Below are 15324 nucleotides of genomic sequence, written 5' to 3' on the forward strand. Positions count from 1 at the left end.
TTTCAATTATTGAAGTGAAACTTCTTTATATCGACGTAAGGAGGAAAAAAAGTATGTAATGTTTTTCGGTTACGCGCCATCTTAATTTCTTCCGTTACGCGCCATGTTTATTTTATTTTTATTTAGTTTGTTATCAAATTCAACAATTCCTGAACCGCGGTGACAAGATGTTATTCAGTTGATAGACGCTTTCGTATTTCACTTCTACCGTGTGTGACTTGCACACACACACATTTTTTTAAATGATAATATATACTATAAATCTAATCTAAAGCGAAACCCAAAATTTTAATAATGGTCCCCGCGAACTCACCTCGATCGATACAATTCAAACGGTTATATAGTATAGGTACTTACATACATATCTACATAAATATCTCTCGTATGTGACAGCTGTGAGTTCTGACAGTTCATAAGGACAACGAGAGCGACCCAGAACTAAATTAGGCAACCCTGTGAATTATTTATCACCTCTTATCTCGGCGGGAGACATCCAAACATAAGGGCCCTCAAAACCTACTCTTCACTGTAGAAGGCTTGTGGAGAGTACTTAACGGTAGGCAGCGGTTTGGCTCTGCTCCTGACATTGCTGATGTCCATGAGCGATGGTAACCAGTTACCGTCAGGTGGGCCGTATGCAGGTCTACCTGATAGGGCAATAAAAAAAAGAAGAATCATCTTAACTTAATTTTCAGTGAAAATTTAGGCTATTACATTAACTTAATTTGTGTAACAAGTTTTTTGTTGTGTCGAAGAAACCTGGAAGAAAACGACCAATATATTGTTGAGAGAATGTACAGCAGCGCTTTCCAAGCTGGAATTTACTGGTAGTAGGGTCAATCGTGAGCCCGCACGAGGAGGTTATCACCGTTATACCTACGTGTGGTTTGAATGACGGAGCATCCATAATATAATCCAAACTTCAATTTGTCTAAAAATGGGAGTGAAATTCATATCACGAGTTCACCTACCTAAACAACCTGACCCGTATGACTGTAATACGGATCATACGCTAACGTAAAATGATTAGGCACATATGACGTCACGTGTTATTATCTGTGGGCGTGACGTCAGAAAGCGTAACGCGTTCCGCTGCAACCACATTCACAGCGCGTCCAATCGAATCTACGACAAAAATACAAGCTATACCGTCGTTATAAATGACTAGCTTTTGCCCCCGACTCCGTCCGCGTGAAATAGTTACTTTGGCATAACGCTAAACTTTACCCCCCACTTCATTTACGTAGAAAGTGAAAATATTTTTTAATTAAGGAGCTATTTAAACCTCAATTTTGAAACATTCTTTATTGGTGCTCCACTTGTATTGGTCTTACCGTGATGTTATATAACTTATAGCCTTCCTCGATAAATGGGTTGTGTAACACTAAAAGAGTTTTTCAAATCGGACCATCAGTTCTTGAGATTAGCGCGTTCAAACAAACAAACAAACTCTTCAGCCTTAGAATATTAGTATAGATACTATAACTGCTCGCCGACGAAGAGTTTGACCCAGCCCACGGATCTTCTCAGTGGATCGCGATTCTGATTCGGTGGTAGATTCTGCGAAGCACTGCTCTTGCTAGGGCTAATGTTAGCAAATTCTCTCAGGTTGAGCCCGTGAGCTCATCTACCCGTCCAGGTGTGGCTGACGTAGCCCCTTAGGCTACCAGCGAATAGGTACAGGAAAAGAACCGGCCTAAGCACACCCTGTATGATGAGGTATATATGAGGGCGTCAGCGCAAAAGTGGCTTATGGTTAACATAGTTAGGATGGAGATAATGAAGTTTGAATTTACTTGAGGATGGAGATAATGAAGTCGTCGTGGCCTAAAGGATAAAACGTCCGGTGCATTCGTGTTGAGCGATGCACCGGTGTTCGAATCTCAGGCGGGTACCAATTTTTCTAATAAAATACGTACTTAAGAAATGTTCACGATTGACTTCCACGGTGAAGGAATAACATCGTGTAATAAAAATGAAACCCGCAAAATTATAACTTGCGTAATTACTGGTGGTAGGACCACCTGTGAGTCCGCACGGGTAGGTACTACCACCCGCTTATTTCTGTCGTGAAGCAGTAATGCGTTTTAGTTTGAAGGGCGGGCCAGCCATTGTAACTATACTAATACCTTAGAACTTATATCTCAAGGTGGGTGGCGCATTAACGTTGTAGATGTCTATGGGCTCCAGTAACCACTTAACACCAGGTCGGCTGTGAGCTCGTCCACCCATCTAAGCAATAAAAAAAAAGTTTGAATTTACTTTGACGCTGCTTCGTAAACATAAACAATACACACAAAAAAAATATTACAAAGCCATCTGCGATCTATGGGTGAACTAGGGAGAGACTGGTTTTGTATCAAAAATTGTTATGTTTTAAACAAATTGCAATAAGCAACACAATGAAAAATTTTGGGTTGGGTCACTTTTGCGCTGACGGCCTCATATTATACTTTCGTAATGAAAATCTCGATAGCTGATCACGATAATTCGAGTAAGTAAACGTATTCAATCGCCGAGCACCCCAGAATCTCGGATAGGATATAAATTATTCAACGGAATCTCAACTCAATAAGGGAGCCTCACTGATATGTAGTTTGAGGGCATTATGCCCCGTCGACAACGTTTTTTATCTGGAGAATAATTGTAGTCGCGGTATTTTCAGAGGAGCTTTGTGGAAACTTTGTTAAGTAGAAGCCAAAAAAAGCTTCGAGTGTTTCGTTTCCAAAGCAGTAACAATGTACCGCTTTAATTCAGATAGAAATAAATAACAGGTCTAATAATTTATCTATGAAGTTCCCGTTTTTTTTTTTTAATACTTGCCATTTGAAAAATCAGCCATACTTAATGGCTGGCAATAAATTATAAAATCAAATGAATTTAATCTTTAAATGTAGATTTGTATTTTCAAATTTAATCATTTGTCTTCTTGTCTTGTTGTAATTAGGGTTTGTTTTTGCTATATTGTATCTTTTCATCAACATGAACACCAAATAATGTAATAAGAGCTCCGTTGCGACAGTAGTGCTGTACAAACAGCTCACAACATTAATGACGTGTGCTGAGTGAACACTGCAAACGAACGCGCGACTCATTAGTGCTAGTTACATGGAAATTTTGATCTAAAAAATTTACTCAATGGTCGCTCGAAAACTAAAATCAACAACCATGAATTAAAGGCGATAGTGGAGGCTAACGATTCCCTATCTACCGCTGAGTTAGCAGAAGCTATCAACGTTAGCGTCAAAACAATATTGGACCATTTGCATCAAATTGGCAAGGTAAAAAAACTTGATAAGGTGTTGCACGAATTGAACTAACGCCAGAGCGACGAATGAGTTAAGGTATGCTTTCTTTGGTTAACAGACACAGAAGCGAAGGGGTTTTGAACCGCATTGTCACTTTTGAGGAAAAATTGATTCTTTTTGATCTTTCCTAGTTCAGTACTACACAATACACCAAAGGAACATTTAGTCCTAGAAAAGTCATGATTTTTTTTTTATTGTTAGTTAGGTGGACGAGCTCACAGCCCACCTGGAGTTAAGTAGTTACTGGAGCCCATGGACATTTACAACGAAAATGCGCCACCCACCTTGAGATATAAGTTCTAAGGTTTCAGTATAGTTACAAGGGCTGCCCCGCCCTTCAAGCCGAACATTACTGCTTCACGGCAGAAATAGGCAGGGTGGTGGTCCCTACCTGTGCGGACTCACATGAGGTCCTACCACCAGTAATGTTCACTGCTTGGAGGGGTAAAGTGCCGGTATAATTCATCACAGCTTCTTATCAAATGGCATCAGCGTTATCGCGGATGTATGCTGTACGGAGCTGGACACAACGATGCAGAAGCTAGTGACCCTCGCCAGCCTTGGTTAATTGCTCGTCGCAGCTGCTCCTACATGACAACTCTCGACTCATACGGCAGAACGTATGGTCTCTAAGCTACAACAGCTAGAGTTCGATGTTTTGCGTCATTCACCGTACTAATCAGACCTTGCCAACCAAACGATTTCTATTTTTTCCAAAATTTGGGCAGCTATTGGCAGGGAACAAATTCAATAGCCAAGAGACAGTACAAAATTCCTTTGAATAGCTTCTTGGCTCCCATACTTATTCAAAAAGAACACGCTTAAACGGCAATCCGAACTATTAATTAGTTTCAACCTTTCTTCTCCTGTTTGTACTGTGATATTACAAACGGTTGGGATATTAGAGCGAAATTATAATATTACTGTATAGTCATCGGTTTTTGATGGGTGCGAAAATTTTCAAGGCAAGCCAACTGTTATATCCCTAGCCTAATGCTTACTAAACACTTTACTCATCATAAACCATCTTACAATGATTTCACAAGAACATATTAGTCTCAGTTCTGGTCAGATGTTCATTGAAGTGGAAAGTTGCCAAATTTTCCTCACTATCTCCAAATTCTTTTATTATAATTCTTTATAACGATTTTCTCCAGCAAGCAATGTATTGCTGGAGAAAACTGCTACGCATTCCTTGGACAGCTATGAGAACCAATGTCTCCATCCTCGAAGAGCTGAAAGTCACCAAGCGCCTGCTGACTACGTGCCAGGAAAGGATCCGGAGTTTCTTTGGGCACATAATGCGATACCCATTGCGCAGCCTGGAGAAACTCATCATTCTCGGACAAATGGAGGGGAAGCGCGCTAGAAAAAGAGCGCCAGCTAGATGGGTGGACCAACTCAAGGAGGTGACTAGAGGCCAGATACAGGGAGCGGTACATATGGTGCAGAACCGGACCGAGTGGAGAAGATTAACATACAGTCACGATCCTCAGCATTGAGGGAACGACCAGATAGAAGATAACTATTTTTTAGCGTCCTTTTTTTTAAAAAGAGTTCGGCCTTCTCACTTCTAACAGAACATCATAAATTCTTCAAGAGTGACGTTCAAAGATTCTCTTACAAATAAACAAGCATATTTACTAAGCTAATAAGGAGCGGGTAAAAAGCATATTCTTATGTTAATCACAAAGCTATTTTTTTATTATTTTTTTATTGCCTTTGTAGGCAGGCGGGCATACGGCCCACCTGATGGTGAGTGGTTACCGTCGCCCATGGACTTCAGCAATGCCAGGGGCAGAGCCAAGCCGCTGCCTACCGCTTAATACTCTCCACAAGCCTCGTTTGAAGAAGGACATGTCATAGCGCTCGGGAAACACCGTGGAGGGGAGCTCATTCCATAGCCGGATGGTACGTGGCAAAAAAGATCTCTGGAAACGCACTGTGGATGACCGCAGCGGATCCAGGTAGTATGGATGAACTCTACTCCGGTGGCGGGCGGTGCGATGGTAAAAACGAGATGCTGGTATCATCTCGAACAATTCCTCAGAGCACTCCCCATGGAACATACGGTATAAAATACAGAGGGAACCGAAGTCCCCTTACTGAAATATTCCCGTTTTTATAAGACACTGTCTTAACTTATTCTGTTAGTGGCGTTCCAAAAGTTTCTGTTATAAATGGTAATGCGATGTCATGTTTCGTTAACTCACAATCAAAAGCATACCCTCTCCACCCTTTCACCCCCGGGCCGCGTAAGGTCATTGACTTCGAGCAACAACTGATATTCATTTGTATCATCAACCAAATCTCAATATAAGTAATGGAGCCAACCACTGTAATTGGAACTTTTGAATTTGAACTTCAACTGGAACCGACTTCTGACATCCCACAACCAGACCACGAAGCTTTCATTACTGAAACCTCAAAGCTTAGGTATGTTTAACCCGAAAACCTGATGTTCATGAAAATTATGAATAATTCAATACGAGGATGCGAACTTAAAACTAGGGTTGTCACTATTAGTATTTTCGATAAAGAAATTCGGCCGATCCTCATTGGGTTTATGAAGACATGATCGCAGACCTCACCTTCCAAGTGACGCAGGTGGGGTCTCATATGACCTCGCCCAGCGGTACCACCGTCCTGCCTATTTCTGTCATGAAACCATAGTGCATTACGATTTCCAAAGTGGAACATCCCTTATACCTACATAACATTGACACTTTCGACCTCATGCCTTAAGGCGGGTAGTGGCATCCGTGTGGCCTACGGGCTTATGCATTAAGCATTAAGTGGGCTGGATGTTCATTCACCTATTTGGCATATGTCTGTTGTTATGAGTGATTTAATGCATGGTCTATATTATAATTTTAATTAATGTATAGTATTTTTTACGGTATTCGCGAGCCGTCTATAATATAATTAAAACAATTTTTACGGTTTATATTTAGCATTTTTTTTATTGCATGGTTTTAAAACCGTAAAAGTATTATCAATTTTATTGAATAGAGCGTTAACATTTTTGGCTAATTGGAGTTAAATTATGTTAAAGCTAAACTGAATATAATAATATTTTCAAATTTAGATATAATTTCGTAACGTAAGCTGCTGACAATAGATAGCAGCATGTGTGTACTTGATATTATAATACTTTATGATTTTTTATTGACGGGATAGACGAATGACCGAGCTCACGGCCCAGTTAATGTTAAGCGACCACCGTAAAACACGGGGATTCGTGGCAGATACAGATGAGACCTTGGTAACCACGCGCGTAGACTTACTCAACTGAACAAATGGTAGAAGTTCATAATTAAAATATTCGTTTGTCCAGTTGTGACTGAAGCTTGAAAAGCACAGAGCTTTTAGCAACGGGCAGGTGGAATTTAAACCGAAAGCTGTTTTGGCGTTTCACTGAATTATTTATCGTACCTCAACCGAGAAATTAACTCGGACTTGAAGGCTTGCGAAAACAAAAGCTTTCTGGTGGTGAATACATTATGGTTCATTCAACGGTGTGTAGGCAGTGTGCTCATACAAGATGTCGCGGGTTCGAGGTTGGGTAAACACAGGATCGGGTATGTGTACAGTTCTGGTACTTCTGGACTTCTCTCGATCATTTAACAGCTTGAACATTGACCTTCTTTTTTTTTTATTGCTTGGATGGGTGGACGAGCTCACAGCCCACCTGGTGTTAAGTGGTTACTGGAGCCAATAGACATCTACAACGTAAATGCGCCACCCACCTTGAGATAGAAGTTCTAAGGTCTCAACTATAGTTATGTGGCGGCTAGCCATCATACAACGTAAGATAATTGACAGATGCTTGAATCTCGCTTACGACATTTTCAAGATAAGCTTGCATATATACAAGTTCTGAACAACAACATTCGGACCGTCGATCTACCGAGCAATATCACCTGCTCGGTGGAAGATCTTCCCTTTGTCGTATAAATCTCCCCAAAGTTACAACGGCTACTCCACCTTTCAAACCGAAACGCATTACTGCTTCACGGCAGAAATAAGCAGAGTGGTGGTACCTACCCCTTCTTCTTGCTAAATTGAGTTTCTACGGCTTAAGTGCGGATACCATCCGTTGGTTCTCATGTTATTTGACTGAACGATCGCAACTGGTGGAAATTCGTCGCGGTGAGGGTAATGTTCGATCCAACATGGCTAATGTCATTAATGGTGTACCACAGGGTTCGATTCTGGGCCCATTGCTATTTATTCTTTACAGCGCTGATATAGTTGGCCATATCCGTCATTGTCAATACCATTATATATATATATATATATGTATGCTGATGAAATTCAACTGTATATATCTTTTAAGATGTCCGAGTTTTCAATGGCTGTTGAGAAGCTTACAGGGTACCTAAATAGAGTGGCGACTTGGTCGGAAAAGAACTCACTCTTCTTAAATCCCAGCAAGACTAAATATATTGTATTTGGAAATGAATCTCGATTGTCTAAGCTTCCATCATAATATTCCAATGGGTTGAATATTAGAAATGGCCCTTATTGAGAGAGTATATGAGGCGCGTAGCTTGGGCCTACTAATGGACGCAGATCTCCGGCTTAAGAAGCGTGTCACTGAGATAGTCCGCCATTGCTTCTATCGCTTGAAGGTCCTGTACCGCATCCGCAATTATCTCAGTGAAAAAGTTCGGATTCAACTCGTCGAGACACTGATTCTCTCGAAATTTAATTATGCAGACGTGGTATACGGTTCCAGATTACTGGGCCCATATTACAGAGAGTACAGAATGCAAGTATGAGGTTTTGACAGGTCAGCGCGTAAAAAATACTCCAATTAAAAAGACAGGCTTTTTAGCTCGATATTATCTGGGGGTACACGGCGAATACTAATTTTGTCGAACATCTGCAGTGGATTGGCCTCGTAAAGATGTTATTGTCTAGGAGTTTTCGATGCTTACGTTGACAGTATGTATTTGTTTTAGTCACCCTTAATTATCACCAAGCAGACACTAATGGAGAAGGAGATCCTTACGCGGAAGTGGCATTGGATTGGTCACATATTGAAAAAGCCCAATATCCACCTATCAAAGAGAGCACTGACCTGGAAAGTGTCTGGCAAAAGAAAGAGAGGCCGCCCCAGTACAACTTGGCGTCGCTCGGTGGAGCAGGAGCTAGGTGTCTTGGGCATGACGTGGGAGGAGCCCGAACAGACTGCCCAAGACCGATGTAAATGGAAGGATTTGATTCGAGCCCTACACCCCAGCAGAGGGTAATAGGAAAGAATGATGATGATGATGACCCTTAATTATGGGCTAAGTGGAAGGAAAATGACGGCTGATGGTGAAGTTCATACCGCCTTGATTTTTTTTATTGCTTTGATTGGTGGACGAGATCACAGCCTACCTGGTGTTAAGTGGTTACTGGAGCACATAGACATTTACAACGTAAATGAGGCTGACCACCTTGAGATATGAGTTCTAAGGTCTCAGTATAGTTACGACGGCTGCCCCACTCTTCAAACCGAAACGCATTACTGCTTTACGGCAGATATGGGCGGGGTGGTGTTACCTACCCGTGTGGACTCACAAGAGGTCCTACTACCAGTAATAGTGTCTAGTGTCCGTAAATCCAGCTCCCAGCCTATCCAATGTATGGAGCAGCAGCGACTTCTGCGCGTAACGATAACGTAGGCAATTTCGGAGAAAGCGTCTTTTGAATTAATTAAATTTTTCTTTATCTCCGATCCGGTGCGAGAAACTTGTGAAGCTACTATGAAATTTTCACCTGTAAGCTTACTTAAGCTCTAACTAATTTAAGTTCGCGTGCGAGATGAGTTACAAGTTGGGGATAAGTTGAGTTTAATGTGCTCAGTTTATTAGTCGAAGCATAAAGTATTGCTTTACTTAACTCTTTGAACCGTTGGCTAGCTTTGTGTATGTATACATATTATAGTGATTGATTGATTGGTTGACCATTAGTGAATAATTTGAATAAATTTGTATTACCTATCTAATACTAATAATACATATTATTATTTCGATGGAAAAACCTGTTTTATAAGCGGTATTAAGCAGTTGCAATTAAATGATGAATTTTTTATGCAAATTGCATTTTTTGAAGGAATAACTTCTTATGGGAGGGTAAACCGCACCGTAACGTAACGCGTTACGGCGCCAATCTGTCTGGCGTCTCTTTCTCTCACGCATACGGCAGCGGTACTTAGAACGTGTGTAGCTCTTAACTATTTATATATATTTTTCAATTTATGTTACAATTTTCCTTACATTAACACATTAATAAACATAAAATATAAGTAATAAGCCTTAGCTTTTCTCAAGTTAAACAATTTCAATATTAAATAGTTCAACTTAGATTAGTTTAAGTTATCACTTCTGTCGGGCGTTCCGGGACGCACTTTTTTTTTTAAATAGCATTTCATTAGGCTAACTCATGATTATTATCAGTCGTTTGTAATACAACGTAGAATGCATTAGAATTTAGTTCGAGGCTCTTCTGACAAAGGTTGTACACATCCGAAAATATCTAATTACATTGCACAATTTATTCTGTGAAAAAAAAAATTATAGTTTTTTTTGTTGTTCTTATTTAAGATTGAATTGACGAAAATTCTAGGTGTTGTTAAGTGGCCACCGAAATTTAAGTAGTAGCCTATGCTTTTCTCAAGTCAAACAATTTCAATATTAAATAGTTTAACTTAGATTTCTTAAAGTTATCACTTCTGTCAGGCGTCCCGATAAGCATTTTTTTTTTAAATTATCTGAAGCACTCGCGAAGCATTTCACAACTAGGCGGCAGTTCTTAGGTAAACAAGGACCCACATTCTGCCAGTTCCTGCCAGTAAGGTGTTTGCTTAATTGCGAAAAAAAGACAAATGTGACGAAGCCATTGTTAATTATGTCGCAAGTATACGCTGCGGATTCGTTTCAAATTTATTAAAATTAGACCTAAATTTTGAGTAATATTCCGTATTCCCGAAATCGAAATACAAACCTTAGTTAATGGAGAAAGTTTGAATACAGGGATTTGTTGGGTACGTCGCGGATCGCCGGCTAGAGGACCTTAGGATACTTGAGGACATTTCAACTAAGAAAGTTCGGGTCAAGGTAAGCGGGTCGTTTGAGGAAGCATTTGCTTTTTTTTTCCTGCCTATGCTGATAGCCTTCAGAGGCTATTTCAGCTTCGCCCTAACATGTAAGTGAGCTCACGGGGCTCAAGCCGGAAGTGTTGCTAACACTGGCTCTAGCAAGAGCAGTGCTTTGCAGAATCTACTACCGGATCGGAAACGCGACCCACTGAGAAGATCCGGCGAGAAACTCAGTGGCATTTGCTTTTGTTTTTTTTAATCAGTATTTTTTATTGTTGCTTATGGTCAAATATCTGGACGAAATGGCCTTTTTGCCCAGGCAGGGATTTGAACCCCGTATATGGTGCCTTTACCTTTAGGCTACTATTTTGTGTACAATAATTGTAATTGTAAATCCAATTAAATATTACCCGTCTAAGTTATGATGATTTAATCGTAATGATGAATCCAATTTAAAATCTGAACTGACCACTACAAAAATACATTTGTGTAAACAAAACCCATTAAGAAGTAATCACGCAAATAATTGTTCAGGTTTAATTTAAGTTTCATTGCACGATGTTGTTCTTACATCATTCAAATTCGTCCACGAACGCGTATAGAAAGTTCGCTCAGAAAAATTCGTGAAGTATTTTTTGCTGAGAAAAAACTGGTAGGTTTGAACTTCGGCCATAGAGTAACTTCGGGTACCAGCGAGGCGTAGAAAAGTAAATGTTATAACTGGAATAATTTATTACATAGGTATGTAAAAAAATGAAAACAAATTACGCACGGTCATCCGGCCCCAAATTAGGATCCCCTGTGTTATGGGCACCAGTGACTGATAAACATACTTATATATGTTTAAATATATACGGGCATAGATAATAAGTCCTTAGACAATGAGCAAATAAACCTGTTTATCACACGAATGTTTGCCCCGTGTGGGAATCGAACCCACGACCCTCAGCGCAACTGTCAGAGGCTCTAATACTTTTCATAGATTTATTTTTACATGATTGAAAATTCATCTCGGATCCTCCCGATTCACTAACGGTGCTTTTAGGTACCCCAAGCGCCGGTCATCATTCTCGTCGAACCCGTCGCTTGCGACGAAGGGCTCGGCGAGTAAATTAACCCACAGACACAGCCCACTGAGTTTCTCGCCGGATCTTCTCAGTGGGTCGCGTTTCCGATCCGGTGGTAGATTCTGCGAAGCACTGCTCTCGCTAGGGTTAGTGTTAGAATGACGTCAGGTTTGAGCCCCGTGAGCTCACCTACTAGTTAAGGTTAAGCTGAAATGGTCTCTCAAGACCATTAAGTTGGAAAAAATAAATAATTTAAAAATAAATTTTATCTACATATATGTAAAATATATAATATGTCTAAATCTAGTAAATCTAGTTCTAAACCTAGTTCTTTTGGTAGATTTATATTTTTGTAAAATTCTATTGAACTGTCCCTTCATAAATATAACACTTAAACGGACTAATAAATGTACACATACATCAATCAACAATCGTAGTACACCTGAAATGAAGACATTAACAAAACTACACACATTGAGTCGTTTAACAATGCAATATGCCTCAAAGTAAACTTTAAAAATTACTCATTTAAGTAAATTTACTTTTAAAGTAAAATTTGTTTTAAAATTGTAAATATTATTTTAATCGCTATGTATTTCGTAATAGTAGAGAAGTAAAAAGTTTTTTCAAATCCCACAGTGACTGAAAGGTTGCTTTGTATTTATTGGTATCTTATAAATTATTTTTTTTACATCTATAGCGTAGATACAACACGGTTTTCATAATTTCGTCACATTGATAACAAAGCAGTATAAATAAATATATGTATCTTCATTCAAAGGTGGTCTTCACTAGTTCAGGGAAATATTTTTTTTTTCAAGCCAAATACTCTTAGAGTTCCTATGATGTTTAATAATTGAAAAAAAAAAGATCTCGTATCGTTAGCATTGTAGTATCAAAACCAATTCTACAATTAACTATCATGTCTTATTAAATTCGTTCAAGAAGAAAGCTGACAAAACGTAATGTCAATGCAAATATTCACTCGCGTGTGCGCCCTACTGTAAAGCAGTCGGGACATCTGTTTTGAAATAGAACGGTCGTCTTTATACAATTGACTCTTCATCAATGGCTGGCGATGAGTGACAGTATTGATGAGCGTAGGTTCCGGTGGCTGTTCAACAAACAAGTGGACTTTATGCTTTACCTTTTTATCCTATGAATTAAAATTACATTTCTGCTTGTTCAAATATGACTTTGTTATCTGTTCTTCGTATAAAAATGTTGTCGTTACTGATGCCTAATTTATATAAAACATACAAATTCAGGATTTTCTGTTTATTACTTACTTAATAATTTCCAATGGGATTTTAAGGAATTTGCTTTTTTTTTCGATTCAAATTTACGAAGTGCACTCAAAAATGAGTTGTTCTTTTTCATGCATATTTAATCTTTACGTAAAGGATTATTGGTAAGTGATTGGTAAAGATTATTATAACTGAACTCCTAAGCAGATTAAACAGCTTTTAATAACATTTTTTCTATTTTTTTAAGTGATTAGCTTAGGCTTAAGAATGCGAACTTAGACTCAATAATGTGATCCAATCTTTAGAGCTACAACAGGGTTCTAGATTATTTGTAAGAATATTGCACTGTTAAACTGTATTACGACACATATAACAATTAACATAAACATACTTGCGTCCTTATAAGCTAAACAAATAACATTAAAACAAATTTTACGATTTCGTATTTATGACAATATTTTTTGAAAATACTTCCAGTTATGGATCCACGTTGCTCATTACCCTGGTTTGGCTTCGAAATTAAATAAGTATGTAAGGTATTTAATCTTCATGGCACCAAAACCTTCTGTTTTCTTTAAAGGAGGTTCTAAAATTGTCAGGTTTGAGCCCCGTGAGCTCACCTACTAGCCCGGCAACGCTGACATGGTCTCGCTAGACCATTAGATAGAAAAAAAATCGAACATTGTTACGATATGCAGTCAATTGATTTAGATTATTGATCGCTTGCTAGTGCTTAAGCATTTTAGTTTATGGTTTTGGAGGGAAAAAGCCTTGCGATATTATTTTGTAAATAAAACATAGAAGTCAAGTTAGTTATATTTGCTTTACAATTGAAATTCTCAGAAACTTCAGTGGGTGCGCAGTGGAACTGCTTAAAAATATTCGAGCGGCAAGCAAAAGGAATATCGATCAAAAGACTAAGTAAAGAAATCCGTAAAATTTATTTTAACAGCTTAAAACTTTAAGAATTTTTCTCAAAACATTTCAAAGATGCAAGTATGTACATTTATACAATGTTATTAATAACTAAACTAAATTCAATGGTAATTTTGATAACAGCCAATTAGGAAGGATAGAACTACATAATGTAAAATGAAACTTAAGCGATAGAAAACAACTCAATTAATTTGTAAGGCGTATAATTTTAATACTAGTCCTGAAATTTTCATTCTAATATAATACGGTGAGATTCAGAAAGAATACCATTTTTAATGGTTCCACTTTGAATTGATGTTGAATACCTAAAGTTTAAAAATGTTTTTACCATTTTGTCTTTAGTGTAAGCAATAGTGATTGATTTAAATAAAATTGTTGGGATATTTAAATTTTATGTTAATAATTTCATCTCGACTCAAATATACATTGAACATTTCCAGAGATATTTTTATTCCAGAATGTTTGTTTGACGTGTCTTTTATGGAAATTGAAATGATTAAGCTCATATGAAAACATTTTTCTACCATTCCTTCACTATGATTGGAGTTTTGTTAAAAAATTGAATATTTTATTTCATTATTAAAAAAAACAAAAATTACGCTTCTAAAGATTAATGAAGTGAAATTTAAAATTCAAAAGTGGGCTTCGGTTAAAAAATCAATTCTGTAATATGTGTTATAAATATTCCTAGTTTTTTTTTCCATTGACATGGGAACAGTACTTACAGATGGGTGAGGCGGGTGATCTTGTCCCTTGACATTCTGGAGTTGTTTGTTGTGAGCTGTCGGGGTGCGTTCTCCAGCTGTAGTGGAGGCGCCTGCAGCTGCTCCAGCGCTGCTGCTTGCCGGTGACTTAGCTTGAGGGGAACTAATAGAAGTGGTCCTAAAAAAAACCAATTAAAACAAATTTTACGGTTTATTTTAATATAATTTTCATTTTATTATTTATAGCCTTCCGAACACTTTTGTCTTCGTGTTTAAGGATTGTATTGGTCACACATAACGAGACGCAGCCCTGTTCATCGATAACTGCAACTACTCTGCCAAGAGAGATGCCCAAAGATCTCGACAATTCTCTTTTCTTAAATTTTTGCGAGTCCTAGACAAAGTCCTTGATACTTCACAAAAACTGTCAAGTATTCAAAACGTAGAAAATGATAAACGTAAAATGTAAAAGTATTTTTAATTTAAATGAGGAAAGCATTTTAAGAGCTTTGTTTGCTTTCGTCACGGTCCCTAATGGGGCCAAGCCTCCGGCCACTGTTCGGGCTTCTTCAAAACCTAATCGGAGATATGTCATAGTATATAAACAACCAGATGGTATATTTTCAAAAAATTCAAAATGATAAATAAATAAATAGAAAATTAAAAGCCTTTGTTTCCCATTTCCTTTTAATTGTATAGTAAATATAAAATTAAATTGTGGTTGTTATTTGTTAGTATTAATATATATTTATTTTCCTTTATCTAACTTAGTACGTTTTTTATGTTACGGGCTCCGCAATGGGTGAAGGCTTCCTGCAGTTTCCTACACCATTTTGATAGGGAATGTTAAATATAATAACTATTTAAAACATTCCAGCGCCTACATTATTTAAATGACAAGACAAACAAGGTCGCCTCGTGTTACGTAACTTTAATTTTAACTGTCTCTAGAACTAAACAAACTACTGAGTC

The 15324-nt window shown here is 38.2% G+C and overlaps 1 protein-coding gene across 7 annotated transcripts in view; it reads right to left on the reverse strand.

Moving 5' to 3' along the window:
* Positions 1 to 15324, reverse strand: part of LOC101742362 (synaptotagmin-7) — a 419529-nt gene that overhangs the window by 24897 nt on the left and 379308 nt on the right. For all 7 annotated transcript variants that reach the window (XM_021350941.3, XM_021350948.3, XM_021350947.3 and 4 more), the window contains one exon: positions 14374 to 14530. In XM_021350941.3, the coding sequence (XP_021206616.1) occupies positions 14374 to 14530 (157 nt within the window). The remainder of the gene's footprint in view (positions 1 to 14373; positions 14531 to 15324) is intronic.

This window comes from Bombyx mori, chromosome 23, assembly GCF_030269925.1.
Source record: "Bombyx mori chromosome 23, ASM3026992v2".
NCBI classification, from domain to species: domain Eukaryota; kingdom Metazoa; phylum Arthropoda; class Insecta; order Lepidoptera; family Bombycidae; genus Bombyx; species Bombyx mori.